This window comes from Varanus komodoensis, unplaced genomic scaffold (genome assembly GCF_004798865.1).
Source record: "Varanus komodoensis strain SLA01 unplaced genomic scaffold, ASM479886v1 scaffold8, whole genome shotgun sequence".
NCBI classification, from domain to species: Eukaryota; Metazoa; Chordata; class Lepidosauria; order Squamata; family Varanidae; genus Varanus; species Varanus komodoensis.
The window spans coordinates 13,167,537-13,193,942 of NW_025336481.1; the positions used below are offsets into that span (position 1 = coordinate 13,167,537).

Here is a 26,406-nt window from a genome sequence, read left to right on the forward strand (position 1 = left end):
TGCATGAGAAACGGAGGACTGTCAGCTTCAGGACCCTTAACAGTCCAAAATTATTTTTAAGTTTCCCTTGCAGTGGTTTCTAAGAGGAGGAGCTGAACAGAGAATTGGGAGCCTGTTGCTAGTAACTAACATTGGGATGACTAGTTACAAGCCAGCATCTGTGCTAGAAGAGCATTTATGTGAGGCAGGGAGAGAGCAGTTCTGCATATATGAATTCCCAAGAAAAGCAAGAGGTAAACTGCAAAGTATTGCACCAGTACTGAACTCTGCTCAGAAGACTGTGAAGAATTTGCTACCCAAAGCACTGGCTTCTTCCTTGGGGGGCAAAATACATTAAGGAACAGAAGGCTTGTATTTTTACCCACAACATTTGCTGAAAAGAAACAGCTGCTCCAGAGTATCAAAAGAAGAAATGTGTTTGCCAGCTCAGATGATGAAAGCAGCCTGTTGCCGATAGCATCCACTCCTTTTGCTGTGATGGCCCTCGGAACAATGGCTCTCTTCTCATGCCTGACTTGGCAACTCTCTCCCTCTTTGGCTGCCCAAACAGCTGACAGAAACACACAGTAATAGCCTGGGTTATCTCATGTAGCAATTCCTCCAAACGGGTTTCTTTTAACCAGTATTGCAGCCAATATTTTATTTTGACAACCACAAGTATTTCTTGAACTGGTGAAGTGCTTCTTCCAGAGTCTTTCCTCACATCTGAATCCATCACAGACATTTAGCACAACTACACTTCAATGCTTTAAAAATGGAGGGTTCAAGTTCAGTAACGCTTGCAATAGGACGCCAGTAATGGGACAGTATACAAAAGCTTTAAACAAAACAAAACAAAAACACAACACAACACAAAACGGTTCATAAGTTGTGTGGCAAAGGCCACTAGGATAGATGGCCTTTTGTTAAACATTAAGTGCATGAAGAAACAGGGTTAACAATTACAGTCATCTTAGCTAAATGGAAGCACTTTCAATAGTGAATGCTATCACTTTTCTGCCTGTGAACTCCTCTAGGAGATGCTTATATCACCATTATCATCAACGATCAATATACACAGGGCTTTGCAAAGTATCGGACCCCAGTCCTAAAATTCAGCACAAGGGAGACAACAGAAAAATGAGGATGGAGATAAAGGGGCAGAATATGCATGCATTCAGTTTATGCAGAGCACCCCCTCCCAGCAAGATGCACCCCCAATGCTTTGAACAACACTTCCCAGCATGCCAGTGGGGAACGGTCCCCTGACTGGGGAAGCCTGCAGTACAGCTGTGGCTAAGGGACTGTTCTGAAGGCTTCATGGCAAAGGTGGGTTTTGAGGAGTTGTTTGGAAGGAATAAGTCATGGGATGTCAGGCAGGTTTTTGTGGAGCTGCTGCCAGGCACAAGGGGCAGCTCAGGAAGAAGGGCAGTGTATGACCGCACGTAGCACTGCGGAAGCAGAATCAGGAAAGAGGTACAAGGAGCACGAAGGCAGCCAGGTAAAATGTTTGTGGCTCTTACCATCCTTGCAAGGAACATTTACATAGTTCCTGAAAGTATCAGAGAGGAAGCTGCTTTATTGCTTGCTGCACCACCCCACCATGATCAAGTGGGCACATAAGAAGGCCTTTTCTGTAGTGGCCCCTTGGCTGCATAATGTTTTGGAAGTGGTTTAGCACTGGGCAAAAAGCTTCTGATTTCTTCCAAGCTTTGAAAACAGGATGCTTTCAACCTTGCTAAAGCTGCTTTAATGGGTCTCTTTTACCCTCTGGAAAAAACATGTTAGGTATATATGTGTTTTATGTGCTCCTTGACATGACTTTTTAACAATTATTATTTTCATATTGTTTTATGAAGCTTCATTTGCTTTGATTCTGCAGTCTCATCATGCTGGCTGGGGATGGTAGGAGCGGCAGTCCAACACTTCTAGAGGGTCCCAAATCGGCAAAGTCTGGCTTAAAGCAAACCTAGGTTTTTATATTGTTTACTTACAAAGTACTGTTACAGACCCTGAATTTATTTTCTCTTACATAACTTTGCACCATGGATTTCAGTAAAGCTATTCAAAGCTTCTTTGCTTTAACTGTCTTCACTATGCTTAAGCTCATTCTCCCCGAAGTTGGTGTGGGGACAGCAGGTGGGTCAACCAGCAGTGACGAGGGTCTACACAGGGACCTTGGGGCGGGGTGGGGGGGGAATGGGAAGCAGCAATCATGTAATTCCTCCCAGTGGGGCGACTTGTAAGGAGGCCTGGATTACATAGCTTTTTATCACTCATGTGTGCCTTCACAGAATCTAGGAATTTGGCCAGCAAAAGCAGCTTTTAGCAACTGCTGCAGAAGCAGATTACTCACTGAGTCACAGCTGAAGTGACCTGCCCAAGAGGAACTACATGATGAAATTTAAATAGACCTACACAGGCCCAAGGCTGGGTTTAGGTTGCAAAGTTTTCTGAGTTTCATAAGAAAACAAGAATAGAATTTAACCAACTATTCAAACTGAACGCCTACAGTCCAAGCATCGGCAAGTCATTTCACACCAGGAAGAATATGAACTTCCGCCTTCCTCACTTGGGCAGCTGTAGGAAATTGTACTTCAGCTCAGCCTTTTGGCCATCCATTTCTAGATTCCTCGCAGTCAGCAAAGTCTTTCCACTTGTCTTCCTTCCCCTCCTCTCAGCCCCGTGTGTTTCCTTTACCAAGCCTTCCTGCCTCTTACGTGACCTAGTGGAAAGCCAAAATGGCACCGGGTGCAGAGTCTGAATAGTGACATTCAGTGGAAGGTAAATTTTATCTGGTTCAGCCCTTTGCACCCCCGCCTGCCAATGCAGCTTCCACACACCTATTGAAAAGGAGACACGGCACCGCTATAACTTTTCATCCAGTAAATCTGCTCTGCTTAGGCTCTCTAAAAACCAGGATTTGGGAGCCAAGGCCCTTGCCCCTTGCCTTGTGGTTTCCTCAGCTGCTGTTTTTAAGGGCATGATTAGGGGATTTCCTATATTCCTCAGGTACATGGCATTCCCTATTTGCATTTTTTACAGGTTCTTTAGACAATGTTACAGTATGCAAGTCATGGAGAAATTGGAGAGGGAGACATTCTTCCTTTCCCATCGCACTAAAACCTGGAATCTTCCATAAAGCTGATCTGGGACAGATAAAATGAAGAATTTCTTCCCACAATTAACTGAGGAAGTCACTTCAAAAAGTACTAGTCATGGCCCCCAATTTGGACAGTTTCAAAAGGAGACTGGCCAAGTTCACAGAGGGGAAGGCTATCGAGGGCTACCACTCCTCAAGGCTACATGGCACCTCTGCGAGCAAAGAGCGGGAGCACCATGTCCTGGGAAACTTTGGCAGGGGGCTGCTGTTGTACTATGTGTTACCTGTAGGAGGCCAAAGTGTGAGCAGTACCATGGACGAAACAGACCCTTGATCTGAACCAGCGTGGCTCTTCCTAAGCCACGACCTTCCATTGTCACTTCTCTGTCTGACCAGCAGGTTGCATGAGTTTTTGCAGTGCAGAGAAAATGCAGCATTTAGTTGTGAGGCTGAAAGAAAACGCGATTGCCTCTTGTACATTTGCACGATTGGTGCTATTCTTCAATGCCACCGTGCCACCTAGAGGTGGCACAGTGGTAAAGCAGGAAAGAAACTTCTTTTAATGTAATGCTTAGATTCTGTGATGAAACTGAAAGCAGATACAGCAGATTAACAACTTTGTGTACAAAAGCTCATGGTAGATGTCAGGAAGGGAGACACTATGGAATTTCATTAACCAGCAAAATAATTCAAACACAGTCTAATGTGTTTTTTTGGCTCCCTATCTTTCTTTCCCGAAATTCCCCATCCTTCTCTAGTTTCTTGTGCTTGTCTCCCTCCTGTGTAGCATCTGAATAGCTTGCAAACTGACATCAAGGAATGACATCCTTTTCAGAGCATGCCAGCACCTGGTCCAACAACTGCTGGAAGCATTATCTGAGTGCAGCACAATTTAGATTTTCAGTTTGTTTTAAAGGCATTTGTCAAAATGCTTGCCCAAACTGAGCAACATTTGGTGCTGATATCTGGGTTTTAGTCCCCACTGAGCCACGGGGTGACTTTAGGCCAGCCCAATCAAGCTCACAGTGTTCTTGTTGTAAGGATAAGATGGAGAGGAAGAGGAGAATTATGTAAGCTGCCTTGAGTACCTTGAGAAGAAAAAAGGCAGGATATAAAATGTACCTGTACAAATATATGCAGATACTGCTGCTTAGCACAGCTTCCAGGGCTGTTTACAAAGCAGTTGACAATGAACTCCACTCTTCTTCTCCGTCCATTCATAGAATGCCCATAGAAACAGAGCAAGTCAGAAGGGGCTTCCCGGGCCATCTAGTCTGACCCCTGGCTCCAGCTGGCTCCGCTCATGACATGCCCACCATGGGCATGTCCAGCCCTCACCGATGGCGCTTCAACCAGCTCAACCAGCCCAAATAAGGCTTTGTCAAGGCCACTGTCAAGAATAGGTACGGCTGGGCATCTGCTGAGAACCTGCACTCAATCAGGAGCCCACTGAAAATATGGCCCAGGAAGTGCTCCCCCTCTCCATCACGGCAGCCAGCTTGCTCCCCTTCTTCTGGCTCCGGCCAAGACCATGGTGCTGGCAGGGAGCAGCAGCAATGCTTGCCAGGGCCCACTGGCATTCTGTAAGTGGGTGCAATGGCAAGGAAGAGGATGAGAAGTAACTGGAGCTGGTGACAACAGCAGCATGAAGGGAGATGGGAGGGAGATCATGGAGGGGCCCTCAGAAACCGGGAGCTGGCACTGAAGCCCACACTCAGAATGAACTTTTTGAGTGAAGCTCCCCTGCATCAACAGTGGATATGAAAATCCTGCATCCATAGGAAACCCAGCAGTAGTTGCATGTGGGGGCACTTTGTTACTGCAAGCAAAGCACCCCAGAAAAGGAGAATGCTGCATATGAGAGCCCCCTGTGCTGGTTATTTCCTCTGGGAAGTTTCAGTATGCATAAGAATGGCTTTTAACTTTCAGCAAGTGCAGGTAATTTAATGTTTAATCTTTTCCGAAGTTATGCATAGCAATCAATGTTACGTCCTTAGGTCCACATAACATTGTCTGGCTACAAAATTTAAACCAGCATGAAAAAGCTTAGCCTTAATGAATTTTACTTCTGTTCACTAGAGGGTTTAATTCTGAATCTTTATTGTCAAAAGAGATTGCCATGACCTATACTTAACCTGTCTGGGGTAAAAAGAATCCCATAAAAAAATTCTTATGAAAAGCTTCCCCCCCGCCCTCACTTTGGGCAATGTTTGCTTTATAGAAAGAAAAGTATAAAAGGCAAGAGGCTGAATTTTGGGACTGCTTTGACTAGGCAGATTGTGACAATGTCCTAAAAGGACTGGACTGCAGGGTGAAATTCATTACTTATGTGTGAATTTCCCCCAGAGTGCAAGCAAGGGCCCCCACAATGTGGAATGAGTTAAGCAACCTAAATTCAATAAGGCAATCACATGTGAAGTACCTATAAAAAAACCCAGGGGCAGTCTGTGCAAATGACTCAAACTATTTACATCTGTATTAACAATAGTGCCAATTTCATTGGATCAAGAAGTAACCAGATCCCCAGCACTGATGAAGCCTTATTTGGCACTGGGTTTTGCTTATCATTTATTATCTGGAAACATTCAGGAGAAAGACATGGTGAAAACCACAACATGCTAATGAAAAAGCTGGGAGGAAGAACTGGTCATGTTTAGGAAGCAAAGATATTACTTGGGCAGGCTGAAATTTATAGGTAAGGCTCTTGAAACAGGCTAACATTGAGGGCTCCCATCATCCCCAGTGTGTGCACAGGCAGCTCCCTTGGTGCCCCTTGGGCTTCTTGCCTCTCCCAATTTTTATTGTGGGTCTTCAATTTTGCTTTGGTTTTTGTTTTCAAACAAGGAGGCTGGCAGGCTGCAAAGCAAACAGCAGCCCTCCTGTGCCATCTTCAGTCGGGTTGGAAAGAGCGGTTATGCTGTTGGCACCCCAGGCCCCACCATGGTCCTGCATGTTTTTGAGCAAGCTTCCTGGAAATCTTTACAATTTGCCTCCTAGGAAAGGGCTGTTTTCTACCAGCCCATGAGCACCATGGCAGTCAAGTTATGCCAGGACAACCCCCTCCGCCCACATCCCTCACAACCATTTTCTGCGAATACCCACACAACTCAAAATTTCCAATGTGTCCACCGAGACCCAAAGTTGTGAGGTTGGGGGATGGGGCGCTGCTGAGTTCAGAGTACCATGAGCAGGGGCCAGCCCAAGCCATGTTGCTGTTTGTGGGGAGGACAAGATGGCGCCTCTCCACACCCAAATGCCATCTGGACTGGCAGGTGGGCTCTCACTACAACAGTTGTGGTATAGCAATGTCTGTCATACCTGAGGGAAGCAGGATTGCTGGTGTGAGGGTCAAATGGCAGGCACCATGTTCTGTTTTCTGGGTTCTATTTTGGGGCGTTTCAGTGTCTGTCGCTTGTGGTGACGGCCCTGGGTCACTTCCATGTCTATTTCTGTCGCCATGTCCTCTCCTTCTTATGCTCGGACTTCCTAGCCTACGCTGACATATTATCTTGTGAGAACAGAGCATCCGCTCTGTTACTTGAGGGATCTGTATATTTTTGGATACTACAGCCAACAAGAGCAAGCTTTCCTACCACCGACAAGCTAACAGCCCAGCCCTGTAAGCCAAAGCAGCAGAGACACAAAGACCGGGCCAAGCACAACGTGACAGAATCCAGCCCTAACCTAATAACTGTGTGTGGAAAGTACAATATGGATAGTTAGAGGGAGATTTTTTTTCCTTCATAGGACTTAAAACCATATTCCCCCTGGTGCGTGTTGCTTTGGGTCATTAAGCCTAACTGGGACTAACATAGCTGAAAAAACTGTTTCAGGGAGAGAAAACATGGGTGGGAAAACAGTTCGTGTATGACCACCCCTTGTTGTGCTCCTTCACTGTGCCTCTGGAACATTTTATAGGAAGCAATAGTGTCCCAGGTGTACCCACTGCCATCTGAAGAATTGCAGTCCACTACTACTCTGCTGTTACACATCATGGGAGGCCCCTCTTTGCCGTGTACGTGTCATGTTCATTTCTATGGCAATCACTGTTTTGCTGCTCCCTTGAAAGCCTGAAGGATGTTCATTAGATTAATTAATATCAGAAAAACACCACTTTCCTACAGCACAGTGGTACCCTGGCTCACAAACGGCTTGGTTCACAACCAAATTGGGTCACGAACAAAAATTTCATGAAAATTTTGATGTGGGTCACGAACTCGGCATTGTGTGACGACCAAGATCACAGCCGTCTCCCCGCCCCCAGCTGGGGAGAGGGTTGTGATCACAGTTGCGTTCATGCAGAGAAGACATGTGTGATCACAGGCGCGCTCCTGCAGGAAAGGAAAGTCGGGCGCAATCTCGGCAATCTCCCCCCACCACAACCAGCACGATAGTGCCTGTCTCTCCCTCCCCCAGTGCGCCCCATTCGCGCCCATCTCCCCCCACCCCCCGCGCCGGGATGACAGGCATGTGCAGGGATTATGGGCGCAATCTCAGTCGTGCTGGGGAGGGGCAGGGAGATGGCTGCGCTTGTGCTCGGGGAGAGCGGGGGGAATGGCCACGATCTTTGTTGTTCTTTGTCACTTTGCTTCACATTTTTCTGATTAAAAAATAGTTGCAGAATGGATTAACCTTATTTACATTGACCCTTATGGGGAAATTTAACTTGGCTCATGACCAATTTGGGTCATGACCAGAGTCCTGGAATGGATCAAGTTCGTGAGCCAAGGTACCACTGTACATTACTGATAGTGCAAAATATGCTCCACTAGATTGTATTGTGTGAATTTGGCAGGGTGTGTCTTCAATATACATCCACCTAGTAGTGAACTAGCACCACTGTGGAAAACAGGGCTTCCTTCTGTGTAGACATGAATAGAATTGCACAGTTAGTGTTCCCGTGCATGCACTGTGACACTAGAAAAGATGGTGCAGCCAATCTTTATGCCAGTATTCCACTTCTAAAAATCCCAGAAAAGCAGACCCTCAGTTTTCTAAAGCAAGGGAAATGGAATGTTTAATTGCAAAAGTAAAAGAAAGCATGATTTCCTCTTCTATAATTGCTCCCTTCTGCTATATCGCAGTGCAGCGGAAAAGCAGGAGAGAACGTGCCCCTGCTCAGATTCAATTCAGTGACAAAGCTTACAATGAATCAACAGCAGATTAACAGGCTTGCGGAGGAAAGCTTTCTTTCTCCTTGATTGCCAGGGGTAGCCCCAATCTTGATCACCTGTCAAGATCTTGTTAGTACAAAATTGCTGCCGTTGTCATTTTTCAGGTTTCAGCTCCCTCCTCAGCATCTTTTAGAAGTTACATTCACTAGCACCCCAAGCAGAAAGAAACATCCAGAAATGTGTTTCAGCACTAGTGCAAATGCATGGAAGGTCATGCACATGAGCATTAAGACAGAAAGCACAGCACAGTCTCCTATTTCATCTACTGTGCTGCTGAGGTCTATTTTGAACTGTAGACAAACAGCAGAGGGTAGAGTTAGAACAGGGTAACTTGAGTGCAGCCACAAACATACAGCATACCTGGGCAACCACTGGAAATTCAGTATAGCTCCTTTGCTCTGTTGAGACCTTCCCTACCTTGCCCCTGCTCACTGGGTTGCTTGAAGCCATGGTGTATATTTCCCTCAGTGGCCTCAATGTATGTAGCAGCCTTCTGGGGCATTGTGGGAAATTAAAAAGGAGCATTCAAGCTGCCAGGAAAAGGTGATAGGCAAGTCCAGGGCTGTGGACTTACCTAGCAAGCAAGTCCACAGCCCCACTGACACAGCACTTCAGAGACATGGGATTTCAGGCCTTTGGGGCTGGAGATGGCTTTGACCACATCATACAAGCAAGAATTTTTCTACGGAAGGTGTTTCATTGCCATGTCTGCTGTCGCTTTTTCACAGAATTCAGATCTGAGCTCTACACAGGGTTTTTCCGTTTCTGCTTTTCTGCCACAGAACCCTTAACTGGAGCTAGGCTATAGCAGAGCTATACAAAAACACAAGTAAAAATAGCACTTTCAGAAAGAATACCCCACTTTTCCTGTTCTTGAAAAATTTTTAAAAAGGAAGAAGAAACCAGGAAATGCTAGAGAAACATGTATGAATCATAGAATAGTTGAGTTGGAAGGGGCCAAGAAGACCATCAGGTCCAACCCCCTGCTATTGCAGGACACCAGTTCACACCATCCCACACAGATGACTGTTCAGTTTCACCTTTAATGTCTCAAGAGTGGGAGAGCCCATGACTTACCATGGCAACTGGTTCCACTGTTGTGTTGCTCTGACAGTGAGGAAACTTTTCCTGATATCTATCTGAATCTGGCTCTTGCAATTTAGGCTGATCGTTTTGAGGTCAGAGGATCATGGCATTATCTGAAGTACCCATAAACCACCATGAGTAAGGAATCAGGTGCACACAATAGAAACCCTGTGTAGAAAAGCCCTGAGCAGAGCCTTCAGAAAAGCCTAATAGGAGTGGTAGGAGGGTAGGACTCAGGTATTGATTTGGGCATGACAGCAGAGATGTTCAAGCCTGTTCCTATTTTCATCAATTAAAAATTCGACCCCCCCCCATATCAGTGGCATAGCAACACACTTTTTAAAAAAGCTCTTATTTTGAAGAAGTGTATTTGCCTGCAGGTCAGTGTTATATGGCCAATTCCCTGGGAGGAGGGAGGTCTGAAATCTTGTGACGCTTTTTTTAAATTTCCCGGAATATAAACTGAGCACATGGAAAACAAGTAGGAAGGCACAGTAAGAAAATGGGTGAGTACTGTTAGTCTCTGAAATGCTGCAATCTAAGATCTGAGGGGGCAGAGAGAATCAACCCAAACCTCTTAGCAATCTTTTCCACTTGTTCTAGCACTGAAACACCACCCTGCCTCTTCCTTTGACGGAACCAGAAAACTGTATCAAGAGCAGGATCTTCCCCTGCTCATTCTTCAAATCAAAGTGGTTGTGAAATCCATTGCTGACTTCTCCATCCCAACATTCGCTAGAAAGATGGCTCACACATCCCCAAAAGACTGCATCATCAAGAGTGCTTTTCCAGCCATCTCAAACGTGCTGTTTGGGGCACTGTTTGGAGGCTACAGTGACTACACTGGACAAGGAAAGGGACCAGCCATTTTTTTCATATCTTGGGAGACGAAGGTCTGGACCAGCAGCTCCATCTCTGCCCCAGCCTCCTCCACTTCACTATTTTATTAATAAGGATGGTAAAACACCTATCTCCCCACCCACCCCTTTCATTTCCTTTCTGGTTCAGCCACAGTGGCTTATACTGCCCTAAGAAAGCTGAAGAGCACCGAAAGAAGGAGAATTAACCAATCTGCTTGTTTAGCACAGATCCTTTCTTTAGGAGCAGCCAGGTCTGGTATCTTAGCTGCAAGGTGGCAGAATCAGAGGCAGCCTTGGTGGAATCTCCAAAGGGCTGTTTTGCACTTTTGTTGTATTTTAGGTGCTGCTGTAAACTGCCAAAAGAGTTTCTGCTATCGAGCATCATAGAAATAACAATATTAATCACAATAATTTTATCTTTGCATTGTTCATCAATACTCTGTACTGACAGAAAGATGAACATGTTGGTCCTCGGTCTAATCAAACTAGAGCTTTCCCTAGAAGCAAACATGACAAAACTGAGGCTGTCCTACTTTGGACGCCTCATGAGAAGGCACAACTCCCTGGAGAAGACAATCGTGGCAGGGGAAGTTGAAGGCAGAAGACAAAAGACTAGCTGTGAGATTGACTGACTCCAGAAAGGAAGACACAGCCTTGGGTAGATGTTAAGTTTTCCTGGTGACCATCTGTGTTTTCTTACCATTTCTTCTGTCTTTTTCTTTTAACATAGAAAACCCACTGAGGAGTAAGAGATGGAACAGCTGCATTGGATTGCTAGTGCTTCGAGTCCTCTGTCTGGATGTGCCCTCTCACTTAACACTAGAACTGGCACCTGAAAATTCACCTGTGTGTGTGTGTGTGAGTGTGTGTGTGTGTGTGTGTGTGTGGGAATTTCACTGAATTTCTGCATGGGGAGGAGAGATATTTGGCAGTTTCTTCCAAGGAGCACTCACCGTAAGCTGCGCTTTTTTGCACAGTTTCTTTCTCCTTTTTATGCAGCAGGGAAACGAATGGCAACTAAAAGTGGCAACAGCTGCAAATGTATTCATTTCATTTCAGTTATTATATTTCTATACTGCCCAATGGCCAAAGATCTCCAGGGGAGTTACAAGGATTAAAACATTAAAACTACATTATAAAAAAACAATGTATGAACAAACATGTAAAAATGCAACAGAGAGAGCAACACACATATTTAAAACAAGTTTAAACAACCAATAAGATATATTTAAGATCTTATTAAAGCTTCCATCATATGTGTGTTATGTGCTGTCAGATCGACTCCAATTTATGACAACCGAATGAATTACAGCCTTCCAAAATGTCCGGTTAATGACAGCTCCACTCAACTCTTCCAGAGTCAGAGCTGTGGCTTCCTTTATGGATTCAGTCCATCTCATATTTGGTCTTCCGTTTTGTCATCATCATACGCTGTCAAATCTCTGAGATCAAAAGATGGTCATAAGGCTGAAAGGATAAGTGCTGGTGCCAAGCTGGCTGCCCAGCCTCCATTTTGCATCCTCCATAATGCCCCCTACCAAGTGATATTCTGGGGCAGTTTGGGGGGCAGGAACAGGGAGGGTGGCCAGCACATAAAATGAACTGAAGCATGAGAGGCCAGGGGGCTACAAGCAAGAGAGATTCTTGGACACAAGCCATGCCTATCCCTTGGCCACCTCATAAACCTAATAATCCTGAACTATTCTCATGAGGATTTCTCTGGCATCATCTTCTCCTTTGAATGATTTTCCAAAGCACTTTCTCCTCTATCAAATCGAATGAGGGAAAATGTGGGGGAAATTTTCAGCACAGCACCACTTAATATAGCAGCTATTCCCATGGTCACTGAGGGGATGGACACCGGAGGAGACAATAGCTCTGTGCTGAACTCTGCGGGCACTTTATTTCAAGGGAATGGGAGACTGACTTTGCACAAAGGCTCTCTGCTGGAACATTAACCTAGCTTAGCTGTGGAATTATTTGAGGAGGCAACCAAGTTTTTAATATGCCTTATAATAACAAACACGGGGTTACTATCCAAGCAGACAACTGAGATCCAATGATGGAAGCTGATTTTGGCAACCGCGTTGTATTTAGCTGCCAAGAACATTAGTAGTATAAATTCAGGAATAGAGTTTCACACACATGTGTGAAATTTGGTCAGAGTTATTATATTTACATCCAACATTTAATTTGGATGTAATCTTAATTTTCCAAATTTTGTTTAGGGAAATCAGCATGGCAGGTGTGGGAAAAGCTAAGCAATCTCAGCTGTTGCAATCTTTCCTTAAGGAAGAGTTGCTCCAGCTCCTTGATCACTTAACTTGTCCTTTTCTGCCTCTTTTCCAACTCCACAATAGGCTTTTAAATGTGCAGTGACCAGGACTTTACAAAGTATTTTATGGCGGTCACACCACACATTTGTGTAAGAGCAGTGTAACACTGGCAGTTTTATTTTCAATTCCTTTCCTAATTACGCCTTTTTCACAGGGGCCACACATTGGTCAATGTGTTCATTAGGCTGCCAAGCACAGCACAAAGATCCTACTTTTGACCAATCATTGCTAGATCAGATCCCATCAGCCTATCCTTGAAGGTGGGATTGTTTTGCTCCAACATTTTACACTGAACTGCATTTCCCATTCTCCCAGCTTGGACAGATCCCTTTGGAGCAACTCACAATCCTGTTTGGTTTTAATTACCCTAAGTGGTTTGGTCTCGCTGGCAAACTTGGCCACTTTACCGCCCACTCCTAATTCCAGATCACTAATAAGTTGAAATGCATCAGTCCTAATACACATCCGTTTGGGTCCTGACTGATAACATCCCTCCTTTGAGAGCAATTACCATTCATTCCCACTCTTTGCTTTCTGTAATTTAACCCCCCTCTTATTCCATGACTGCTAGGTTTGTTGAGGTGATTTTGGTGAAGGACTTTGGCAAGCCACTCCTGGAAGTCCAAATAAACAGTTTCTACTGGATCACCCCATTCACATGCATATCGATACTCTTAAAAACACTAAACGTTAGTAAGACATGGATTACCTTTATTATCAAGAAAGTTGATGCTTTCTCAGCAGGGTTTGTCCTCTAATATGCTTAACGATTCTGTCTTTAATAGCACTGTCAGTGAATTTTCCTGGAAGAGACATTAAACTAGCTGGCCCGTAATGCCTTGGCTCCCCGTTTTTAAAAAATTGGTGTCACATTGGCCATTCTCCAGTACACTGGTACAGAGGCTGATCTTAGGAATATTTTTGTAAAAAAACTTTCAGCAAAGGATGGATACCATCTAAGCTCAGTGATTTAGTTCCTCAGATCCCCTTTCTGAAATCATCAGTGCAGGAACAGTATCTGTCCTATATCTTTTGCTGGGAGGACATATGAAAAGAATTCATTCGGCTTCTCTGCAATCTCCTTATCCTCCTTTAGTACTTTAATTCCATTGTTAACCAATTGTTCAGTCATCCTCCTAGCTGGTTCCCTGTTTCTGATATAGTTAAAAACTCTTTATTAGCCTTGACATTGATATGCTCCTCAAAGTACTTTTTAACATCTTTAATCATCTGTTTGCACCTTCCTTGTGGGAGCTTGTACTCCCTTTTGTTTTCCTAATTTGGGCTTTGAAGTAAGCTGGCATTGTGTGTCTTGAAAGCAGTTTCAGTGTTTCATTCAAGGCTGACAATGACCCTGTTTCTGTGGCATGAGGGTAGTTCATAAGCCACAGTGGCTGGTGAACCAGCCTGATGAATGCAGAGTGCCTGACACCCAAGTTCCCAGCTCACCCATCCTGGGGGCAGCCTCTCACCAGCAATCCTACCACAAGGGTGTGGGTGTTCATCTACCCACATGTGTGTGAAGGCAGGCTGTGGCTTATTAAACCAGCCCCATGCATACAAAACCAGGCATAGTACCGCCTTTGTTGTTTCCCTGGTGTCACTATGTTTGACACCAAGAGGAAATACAGTCAAAAATTCCTCAAGAGCATTGTGTCACATGTGAGACCTTGTTATCTGCCAGGCAAATGCCACGATCCCGGCCACCATGGACTAAAAGGCTCTGTCTGCCAAGAAGCTTCACTAAAAGCCATCCAGAGTTCCATCCCTGATCATAGCCTGGTCCGGCTGGCCAAAGAGCTTTGCCACTTGGACCTCACCCACAGTAATTTCATTTAATTGCAGGGGCAGCTTCTGTCTTCTGGACACTTCTAGCATTACATTATTTACATGGTAGCGCAGCCTTCTAAGGAAAACTTTCCCACACTGGTGCACCCCAGATGTGGTAGACCACATTAGCTATACTGGCTATAAGAGAGTGAACATTCATTTTTATGGAGTCGTCCCTGGCCATGTCGACGGTTGAGTTTCCTGGGGAGCGCGTGGGTGCCGCCATTGGGGTGGTCAGGGGCAATGGATGTTACAGCGGTGGGGGCTTAATGTGTCCGCGTAGAAGGAGGAGGGACAGATGGCTGACACCCGTCCCTCCTTCTGGTTCTGCTCTCAGCCAGAGGGTTCCAGGTAGTCTTGTGAACCACCCCTCGGGCCTGACAGTGCTGCTGCTTAATGCCAGGTTGGTCCACAATAAATCTTCCCTCATCCATGACTTGACTGTGGATGAGGGGGCTGACCTGGCTTGCATAACGGAGACCTGGGCAGGAGGGGGGGGGACGTCACCCTCTCTCAAATGTGCCCACCCGGGTATCTGGTTCAGCACCGTCCACGCCTGGAGGGGAGGGGAGGGGGGTCACTTTGGTTTACCGAGCCTCCATCTCCCTCACGGGACTTCCAGTCCCTTCGAGACCAGGGCTGGAGTGCCTCTACTTGGTGTTGGGCGATTGAGACAGATTGGGGATTCTGTTGGTGTACCGTGCACCCTTCTGCCCAACAGTCTCCCTGCCTGAGTTGACAGAGATCGTCTTGGACCTGGTGTTGAGGACCCCCAGGATGTTGGTCCTGGGGGACTTCAATCTCCATGCCGAGACTGGTCTGACCGGGGTGGCTCAGGACTTCATGGCCTCCATGACGGCCATGGGGCTGTCTCAACATGTCACAGGCCCGACCCATGAACGTGGGCACACTCTGGACCTGGTTTTCTCGACGGGGCAGGAAGAGGGTGGTCTGAGGGTGAGGAATTTATGTCTGACACCCCTGTCATGGTCAGATCATTTCCTCGTGAGGTTTGTGCTCGAGAGCGGCCTCCCCCTCTGTAAGGGTGCAGACCCGATTGTGTGGGTCTGCCCCCAGAGCCAGATGGATCCGGACGGATTCCTGAAGGCCCTGGGGGAGTTTCTGGCTGACAAGACTGGTGCTCCTGTCGAGGCTCTGGTCGAACTATGGAATGGGGAGATGACCAGGGCTGTTGACACGATCGCTCCTAAGTGTCCTTTCCCACCAGGCAGAGCCCACTCTTCCCCTTGGTATACATCTGAATTGCGGGTGATGAAGCAGGCTGGGAGACGGCTAGAGCATAGGTGGAGGAGATCAAAGGATGAATCTGACTGAACACACTTAAGAGCCCATTATCGGGCCTATGCTGTGGTGGTGAGGGCGGTGAAAAAGAAATTCTTCTCCGTTTCCATTGCCTTCTCAAAATGCCATCTGGCGGAGCTTTTATGAGTGGTACAAGGCCTGGTCTGCCCTGGCCTTAAGAAAGATCTGGTTCTACCCTCGAAGGTCCACTGTGACGACTTTGCCAAGCATTTCAGGGAGAAAATCACTCAGATTTGTCACGAGCTAGACTCTATTAGTGATTCAGAGGCTTCTGGGGAGATACCAATGTCACCGTCTGGTCCAAAATTAATGGATGAATTTCAGTTATTGCGGCCTGATGATGTAGACAAGGTGCTTGGACGAGTACGTCCCACCACTTGCCTATTGGACCCTTGCCCATCTTGGTTAATAAACAACACCAATCACGGGATTGGGATCTGGATCTTGGAAGTGGTTAACGCTTCTCTGAGGGAGGGTCGGGTACCTGCCCCTTTAAAGGAGGCGGTAGTCCGACCGGTCCTGAAGAAAGCATCACTGGATCCAGAGATGGCCACTAATTATAGACCAGTGGCCAACATCCCATTCCTGGGCAAGGTGTTGGAGCAGGTGGTGGTGGGACAACTCCAAGCACTCTTGGATGAAACTGATTATCTGGACCCATTTCAGTCCGGCTTCAGACCCGGGTACGGTACTGAATCTGCCTTGGTCACCCTGTACGATGACCTGTGTAGGGAGAAGGACAGGGGGAGTGCGTCCCTGTTGGTTCTTCTGGACCTCTCAGCGGCTTTCGATACCATTGACCATGGTATCCTTCTGGATAGGCTAGCGGGATTGGGGGTCGGAGGCACTGCTTTGCAGTGGTTCCGTTCCTATCTCAATGGCCGATTCCAGAAGGCAGTGCTGGGGGACTATGACTGCACCATGGCAGCTATGCCATGGAGTACCGCAGGGGTCCATTTTGTCCCCTTTGCTGTTTAACGTCTACATGAAACCGCTGGGAGAGTTCATCAGGAGGTGTGGGCTGTGGAATCATCGGTACGCTGATGATACCCAGCTCTACCTCTCATTTTCCACCAATCCAGGTGAGGCAGTGGCTGTGCTGAACCGGTGCCTGGCTGAGGTAATGGGCTGGATGAGGGCCAATAAACTGAAGCTCAATCCAGACAAGATGGAGGTCCTGTTGGTTGGCGGATCGGGCTTCGGGGAGGGTGAATTGAACCTAGTCCTGAATGGGGTTGCACTCCCTCTTAGGGACAAGGTCCGCAGCTTGGGAGTGCTCCTCGACCCAGAGCTTTCACTGGAAGCTCAGGCGACAGCGATGGCGAGGAGCACTTTCTTTCAGCTTTGGCTGATCCATCAGCTGCACCCTACCTGGAGTACGACTGCCTGGCGACAGTGACACACACGTTGGTGACTTTCTGACTTGACTTTTGTAACGCTCTCTACGTGGGGCTACCCTTGAAGACGGTCCAGATACTTCAATTGGTTCAAAATATACCTGCCAGGCTGCTGACGGGGATTGGGCGTTATGTTCACATGACTCCAGTCCTCCGTCAGCTTCACTGGCTTCCCATTGAAGTCCAGGCCCAATGTTGGTGATGACCTATAAAGCCCTTAACGTCATGGGTCCTGGTTACCTGAAGGAGCGCTTACATCCATATATGCCCGCCCGCCCCTTGAGATCTGCGGGAGAGGCCCTTCTCCGGGAACCCTCCGTGAAGGAAATTAGGAGAGTGAGTACTCGGAGGAGGGCTTTCTCTGCGGTGGTGCCCAATCTATGGAATGCGCTCCCCAGAGAGGTCCGCCTGGTGCCGTGGTTATTTGTTTTTCGGCGCCAGGAGAAGACATTTTTATTCAAATGTTATTTTAATTGTTAATGTTATTTTTATTTTAAAGTTTTTTGGCCAGGGTGACTTATTTTATACAGTTACATGTATTTTATATTGTTATCTATGTATTTTAATTTATTTATTTGTAAGCCGCCCCGAGGCTTCAGCAAATGGGGCGGCATAGAAATCTCCTAAATAAATAAATAAGATACCCTGTTGAAAAGAGCATGCTAGTATATTAATTGAAGTACCTTATTGTACCTTACAGACCAGCACATTTATTCTAGTGTAAGCTTTCAGAAATGATAGCCCAGTTCATGAGGTGCATTAAAGCTTTGATGAAGTGGGCTGCAGGACTTTTCTTATATGATATATTATCATTCCCTCTTCTATGTCACAATGACTGTTATAACTTATGTAGCAGAGAAACAAAAATAGAAATGCTCCTCTTTGAGCACTCAGTTCTCATTTCTGTGAGAAAGCAGATGCAATAGATTAACAGCCTCATGCAGAAAAGCTCATGGTCCATAAAGACTTGTGCCAGAATAGATGTGTTAAATTTACAGGTGCTCTGAGACACTCAGGGTACAACCCTACATAAGTTTAGACAGAAAAAGGACTATAACTCCCCCAGGCAGTCATGCTGGGAGTTACGGGCCTTTGATCTACCTAAACCTCCTAAGTATTGCACATTTAGTTATTTTTTGCTGAAATAGATTAATCCAGCTACTTCCTGGAATTATTAGAGTATATTTATGGCTCCTTTTCTCCCTTCCCCTGCAATATTTAAGTCTATTTTGGACAGCCCTTTATGCATCTGATGAAGTGGGTTCCGTAGTGAACAAGCACTTATTTTGCAATTGATCTACTTGTCTTTTGCTGGAAGATGACTACCCTTCTGAAACGGACCAGTGTTACCATTTAAACTGGGATATATGAACAACCGCAGTTGCCAGACAAGCCCAACTCAAGTGGCATCCTAAGTTCCATCCATTCATTTTGTTTAACAATACTCAGTTATTGGCAGAGAAGGAAAAAGTGGCTTAATGTGGGGAGGGTGAAATGTTGTAGCCACAGAAATTAGGGCCAGGTTTTTTTTTTCTGCCTGCTTTCTTGAAAGTAAGCCCACTGAATCAAAGCAGAGCTTTATAGTATTGTAATATTCAACACATTATTGTAACATGAGCTTTACAATACACTTCATTCAGTGTTCGATTGGCAGGCATATAGACATTTTTATCACACAAAGACAAAAGGAAACACTGAAGCCAGAGGGGGATGAAGCGCAAACATAGGAAGCTGCTATCTTATCTGGTGTCTAGCCCAGTATTCTCCACATTGGCTGGCAGCAACAGTTTTCCAGGGTTTTGGGTGAGAACCTTTCCAGTGCCTTCTGGAGATGCCAGAAAGGGGATCTGGGTCCCTCCACCTGCAGAACAGGTGCTGTACCACTGAGCCATGGCCCTTCTCTTAAATACAACTGTAGGTTGGCTTTAGCATGTCATCTTCTACAGCAGTGGCCTTCAACCATTGGTCTGTGGACCAGCACCTGTTCGTGGACTAGTACCTGCCTGTCTGTGTGGGTGTGCGGGCGGGGGCTGCATCCCGCTGGCTGCAGACGGCCACGGAGGCTGGCCTTGTGTTCCTGGGAGGTGAGTTGGTGCTGCTGGGGCTGGGGGACCAGGGAGCAGAGAGACAGCTTAGTGGGAGCCAGCCATGCCATGCCAATTTTGGTATTTTGTTCTTCTGCTGGCATTTTATGTTGCTTGGTTTCTGGTTGTTTTGGAGATCTCTCTCTCTCTCTCTCTCTCTCCCGCCCTCCCTCCCTCTCCCTCGGTATTGTCTTTGGAAACTAATACACAGAATATTGTACTATGTATATGATGCTTTTTGTTTCTGCCTCAGTGGTCCCCAGTGTGGTTTTCCCGTTTTCACCAGTCCCCAGCTGTGGAAAGTTTGAAAAACACTGTTCTATAGCCCCTGAAACAGGCTTCTACTGCCTGTTATCCTCCAGACATGTTGGACTACAACTTCTGGCATCCCCTTTGGCTGAGGGATGCTGGGAGCTTAGTCCAGTGCATATAGAGGGAAACAGGCTGGGGAAAGAGGAATATAAAGTCTCCAGAAAAAAGTAATGATGTTCATCTATAGGTGGCTTGTGCAAGATTGATGTGCTGTTTTGACAACAGTCCTTACACATCCCTGGCTTGCTGCAAATGTACCTGCTTGACATCAAACCAAAGGCCTGTCTAGGCCAACATAGTTTTTCCCCCACTATGGCCAACCAGCCACCCAAAACTCAAGGAAACCCCAAAGGCCAGCAAAAGCCCCCTCCTACCCATATTTCACACCTTGGCATTCTGCTTCTGCACTGTAGGTAGCACAGGATAGTGGCCATGAATAGCTTTCTTCTTCATGAATGTATCTATCCTCTTTCAGGCCATCCAAATGAGTGACCATCATTACATCTGTGCTGGCAGATTTGCTGTGTGAAGATACTTCTTTTTATCTGTCCCGAATCTCCCAGCATTCACTTTATGGAATGACCCCAGAAGTGTACAACAGTTTGCACATTGTGAAAAAAGAGGGTATTTTTTCTCATTCTCATAAAATTATTTATATTCAACTTTTTTACAGCTATAAATCTTTATGATGCTCCCCAGAACTACCTTCCCTTTTTTTTAAACTAAACAGTCCCAAACACAGGTCTTCTATATAAAAGATGTGCTCTGGTATCTTGCTGTTTTAGCTGCCCTTTTCTGCAATTTCTCCATCTCTACAATGTCCACTTTGAGGTTTGGATATTCAACATGCATCATTCAATATGTGGCTAATCACAATAGAACTGCATCAGAGCAGCCTTCTCTAACCTGATACTCTCCAGAAGCACTGGACTACGATCTCCATCCTCCCCATAAATGCTGCCTGTGGATGGTCATCATTTCAGTCCATATGTAGGACACTGGGTTGGGAAAGTTTGGATCAATCTGTTCTAAGCCCAGTGTCAGTCAGCAGCTGTTAATAATTCACTTCCTTCTCAACATCAGAGGAAAAACATTCACTAGTTCTCAAATATTGCACAAATATTGCAAATATTGCATTCCTTCAGAAATATCCTATTTCATTTAGTCTAAAAGGGAGTCTGGTTAAAACCAAGAACAGAACATGCTGCATGCAATGTGACTTATTTTGAAAGAAGAGCAAAGAAATTTAGAGGGCGGCATTTTCGTTCCCTCATAAACATCCCTCATCTCTTTCGCAAATATATATATATATATAGTCATATGGGTTGAACTGAAGGGTAGAGATAATGGAAGACTTTTATAATTATACTGAACTAGTACTTATAGAAACATAGAAACAGAGCGAGCCAGAAGGGTCCTCCTGGGCCATCTAGTCTGACCCCTGGCTCCAGCCGGCTCTGCTCACGACATGCCCACCATCAATGAATACATGAAAAGGTAAAGGTTTCCCCTTGACATTAAGTCCAGCCATGCCTGACTCTAGGGGGCGGTGCTCATCTCCGTTTCCTAGCCGAGGGAGCCAGCGTTTGTCCGCAGACAGTCTCCGTGGTCATGTGGCCGGCATGACTAAACACCGAAGTGCACGGAACGCTGTCACCTGCCCACCGAAGTGATACCCTTTTATCTACTTGCATTTGCAGGCTTTCAAACTGCAAGGTTGGCAGGAGCTGGGACAGAGTACCGGAGCTCACCCCGTTGTGCAGCCTCAAACCGGCAACCTTTCGATCAACCAGCCCAGCATCACAGCAGTTTAAACCACTGCGCACATGAAAACAATTAAAAGCACCTGAACTATTCAAAACCATCAGCTGAGCAATACCTTTCTTGGGAGACCTACCAAAAGTCACAAAATCACAACAGAGTTGCCCCAGTCTTTTGTGCTGTTCTGGTGGTTCTAACAAAAGTATAGCCCAATGAAGGATTGGTTGTTTCTTTCTTCATAGTCCAGTATGTCTACCTTGATTTTCAGACTTCTATAAAAGAAGCCAGTGGCCTAAAACGCTGTAGTTTGCATGAGTACTCAGAAGGAAGGTTTGATGATACTTGCCAAGAGGGGTGCCTAGGATTGTAGCAAAAGTATCTTATAAATGTTTGATTGTATTTTCCTTGTTAAATGTATAAGACTGCCAATCAACTTGCACATCAAGAAAAGCAAATTAAATGTTAAGTATGTAAAATATATTGAAACAACTGCAAACAATAAAAAAAGAATGAAACATTCCCTCCCAATTGATATAGACTGCACCTCTGTATCTCTTATTTTTGTCCATAGAGCTGAAGCCGACTTACATACCATAACAAATAAATGCAATAAAGCAGGGCTAAAAGCGACATCTGATACTCACGTTCACTTTCATTTTGCTGGCTTCACCTTCAGCCTCTATGGGTCCATCACCTAATGCACACTCCAGAGTTGATTCCCTATTTTTGTCTTTTTTAAAAAAAAAGCAGGGCAAACTATGAATCAGGGTTCAATATTTGTAAGGTTTGGTTGTGAACCTTGGCTGCCTCTGTCCTCCCCAGCCTGGAGGAGGAGTTTTTGAGTGAAGTGAACAGCCTGCAGGGATGAAGGGACCTGATCACACAATCCAGCTTGCAATTGGCTTGCTGTTATCTCCATGCAAATGGATGCTTGGTGTCTCCAATATCAAGGGAGAGAGAAGCGAGGCACAGGGGGCAGCAGCCGTGGTTGGGGGGGGGGGGGGGAGCCACCATAAGACCCCTTTTTAAATCTCACCTATAAAGTATTATCACATCATGAATGTGATGCGATACAGCTGCATATGACAGATTCTTCTGCCCTTACGGACTGTTTTAGCCGTACATTTCCAAGCACCCTTTTTGTTTGTGTGAGTTAGTGCTGGTGGCATCTGTGTGTGTGTATTTGTGTTAATGTTGTCTTATGTGTGGTGGTTCTTAATTTTCAGTGCACACTCCCCCCTGACCCCCCGCCCCGTGCCTGTAATGTCTCAGTGATTGCCTTTCAGAAGATATAAATAAAGGCTTGCTTAATGACATCTTTTGCACAGAGAAAGAATGAATTGGAAAGAACAAAGCAAAACAAACCCATGAAAATGAAATACTTTCAGTGGGGCCTGGATATTCAAATTGACCATCTGGTCTTGGCTGGAATCTGCTGCTTAATCACTTTTTAACATTCTCTGGTTTGGTGCAATTCTCCCTGGTTCCTTAATCACTACCCCTTTCCTTTGTCTCTGTATTCCCCCTTTTTTATTTGACCTTCCTCTTTTTCACAGAAAACTGAGCACCATTCTCTCTCCCCCTCCCTCTCTCCCTCTCTCTCTATATGTGTGTGTGTGTGTGTGTGTGTGTGTGTGTGTGTGTGAGAGAGAGAGAGAGAGAGAGAGAGAGAGAGAGAGAGAGAGAGAGAGCGCTCCCTCACAAGTATCAGCAGACTTGTGAAAAAAATCCCAAAGATTGCAGAAGTACAAAACATCTTCATGGAATGAAGGACCTTCAAGGAAGTACATCTCCCAAACAACCCAAAGGCATGAGAATGGAATGGAGTGTCTTACCAGAGGGAATGGCTGGCTAGCTGAAATACACTGCAGCATTTTGTTCTATATTCCATTTGTGTCTTCTCAGGCATGTCACTGATCACAAAAATGATAGGTAGGTAGGTAGATAGATAAGCAGGCAGGCCCAGACTGGTTGAGCAAGATTAGATGTGATTTAAATGTATTTTTGTCACCTTCAAATGCCACATCTAATCTCCTCAAAAGGCTCAGGGTTTCCTTTACTCACTACCATTTCCCTTTATCTTGTATCCCTTGTTGCTTCCTTACAACATCTGTGCAAGATGGGGGTAGGCTGAGAGAGAGAGAGAGAGATAGGGGATGCTCCAGCAACTGGCCCAAAGGCAGCTAGAGAGCTTAATGGCTGAGTGCTAGCACAGCAACTCCCTGAGCAATCACAAATGTGGTGCACAATTGTGCATATTTCAGCCTGAGTTCTTGGTAACAGGGCTACTATTATTCACTGCACCAGATAATTTTGGGAAAAAGCAGCTGCAGCCATAAACATGCTTTGCAAATGATCAATACTTTCCATGCATTTTGCTAACCTAAATACAAGCTTTCCTTGTAGCCGTTCTTCATTGAGGGAGCTACCCAAGCTCCTTGATCATTTTGTCCTCAAGCTTTTCTTGTACCCACTAAAATTAGAAGCACAGAAACATAGAAACAGAGTGCATCAGAAGGGGTCTCCTGGGCCATCTAGTCTGACCCCCCCCCCCCGGTTCCAGCAGACTCCACTCATAAGAATTATCCACTCTTATCCACTCAGAATAAGATTATATTCTTTAATTTTACTTGGAAGAAGAAAATACTATCACTCATTTTACATCAGTAAGAACTTATGTGGATTATACTCTCCTTTTAACTCTCAAAGCCTCACAACAAACATGGTTTCTGAAGTCCAGGTTTAAAATCCTGCCTTAAGAGGGGACAAACACACATTCAGGAGCCACTAATCCACCCTAAGGCAATACATGTGTAGGGTTAAGGTTTCCCTATACACATGTGCTTCAGAATAAGCCTGGCTGAACTGAGTGAAGTTCGCTGAGCCAACATACATAGCCTCAGGCCACGCATGATCCAGTTTCATGTGCTCTTGCAACTGCAGTCCCAAGCACCATCACTCAAAATCAGTTCCGCATAAGCATGGCAAGGATTTTGCTGTCAGGAGCTCTCTTCATCCTGAGAGGTAAGGCACCACTGCCCAGAGGCATGAACCATCCAAAAGTTGTGCTTTCAATTACCATTGATTGTTCTGGGAGATCCCTGAACACTCACTCAACTTTCTGCCCCATTTTTGTTTATTATACATTGGATCCAGGATCTGCCTTCTGTGAAAGGAAGAGCTCTCTGCAGGAGATCCCCCTCCTCAGTGGGATCTGTGGGCTGCATGCATGTCAGGGTGTTGCAAGGGCTGCCATAGAAAAGAGGCAGTGGGGAAGTCCATTTCTGTGTAATCTGAATCCAGCCGTACATTTGGAGATCCAGACTTTCCTCCAAGCAGCTTATGGCAGAATACAGTTCGCCTTTCCATTTTTATCCTTACAACAATGCTGTGAGGCAGGTAAGAGTAAGGGGCAGTAAATGCCTCAGGTGAGCTGTATGGCTGAATGGGGATTAAAAGCACCGGGTCACACTCTGTGTAGGTTGCAGGGGAAAACAATGTATTACTACCTTCATGATTTAAGAGCAGGTACACCCCATCCCACCGGCTTAGCTCCAGGACAGCTTTGTCATGTACACTGTTTTCTCAAGTAAAGGTGGCAAGCTTTGTGACCAACACACTAGGTTTAAAAGAGATGCACATGCGTCACCATGTAGCACTAGGTACGTGATAGGTGTGAAAAAGCATTACCTGCAGCTTCACTGACATGCATCCATTTACTCGGGATTGACAAGAACCTGGGTGTTTATCTGTTGGGCTGTGAACAGTTTCACAGTAAATGTAAGATGTGTGTACTAGAACTGCCTCCTTCTTCCAACTTGTCAATTAACCAAATTATCATCTCAATTGTTCCTCCAAGTCCCCTTCAGCTTTCTTTCCAACTTTCCTTAACATTCCAGACTTCAAAGACTCTCCTCCTACCTGATGCCCTTTCAGACACAGCTCCCCCATACCCGGTTCAGTTCATAAAGAGCATTATCTATGTGATACATTTTGTATTGTCACTTTCTGAAATAATCAGGTGAATCATTCAAAGAAATGGTATGCTCAAGAAATATTTAAGCGGCATTTTAACTGTTAGTATTATTTGATCTTATTTGGCCAGGGCGGCTTATTTTATATTGTATTTTTGGATTTTTAATGTTTATATTTATTGTAATTTATATTATAATTACTTTTATTTATTGTTGTAAGCCGCCCCGAGGCTTCGGCGAATGGGGTGGCATAAAAATGTTTAAAAAAAAAAATACCCACACAAAGAAAATTGATTCACTGACTTTCACCAGCCTTCAACGAAGAGGATGAAGAAGGACAGGTCATTCTATCCCAGTTCATTTCTGAAAGCATTTGTGGTAAAATCATGATTTAGAATTCCTCAACAATTCTCCCAACCATACAAAGCAATCCTATGTAAGGGTACTCAGAAGTAATTTCAGTGGAACTTAATCTCTAGTAAGTATAGGACTGCAAGCAGAACAGTACAATTCTGTGCCAATTTACCCTGAAGTCAATTCCACTGGGTCTAATGGGCTTACTACCAGGAATTCTATGAACAAAATTATAGGCACTATTCGCATCCTTGGGAACAAGCCCTATTGAGTTCAATGCAGGATGTATCAGAATAGATTTACATAGGATTGCACAGCACAACTCTTAAATCTTATTGCAGCATTTCTTACTCAAAGCGAAACTTCCTACCTTTGTAAGCATGCTGGCTCCAACGCTTCTATTCATTGTTGTTACCAATAACTGGCACCACTTCCTGTATCATCATCAAATTGGTAGTTAGGTTTGCAAAGTAGGCCAGAAATGATTTCTTAGAAAAAGATCCCAAAATTGAATCCGCTAAAATTTGCCAGGAGTGGAAAGGTATGTTCCTAGAAAAAGGAATTTTCAAGGCAGCAAGCCTGTCAGTGGAAAGAGTTCAGGCAGAGGAGGGAATCTAGTTTAAAAATGAGTTTAATTCTTATGACTGGTTACAGTTGTTCTGCAAATAACCACAGACAGGAAAAAAATGCTTTGCTTCATCTTCCTGTACTTCCTATTTTAGACAGTCAATTCAAGGAACAGAATGGCTGCTGAACATCTTATAAGAATTTGACCAGATTATTAACTGCAAGTTTTTCCCTTGATGTAAACTTTGTGATCCACTCATTCAACT

General features: G+C 45.2%; 1 protein-coding gene across 3 annotated transcripts in view; it reads right to left on the reverse strand.

Annotated features, from left to right (window-relative positions):
* Positions 1-26,179, reverse strand: part of CASS4 (Cas scaffold protein family member 4) — a 48,904-nt gene extending 22,725 nt beyond the window's left edge. For 2 of the 3 annotated variants that reach the window (XM_044455747.1, XM_044455745.1), the window contains exon 1: positions 25,944-26,179. In XM_044455747.1, the coding sequence (XP_044311682.1) occupies positions 25,944-25,979 (36 nt within the window). In that variant the 5' untranslated portion in view covers positions 25,980-26,179. Of the gene's footprint in view, positions 1-21,889; positions 21,965-25,943 lie in introns of those variants that run through there. The other variant, XM_044455746.1, reaches the window with a different exon arrangement.
* Between the last annotated feature and the right edge of the window lie 227 nt (positions 26,180-26,406).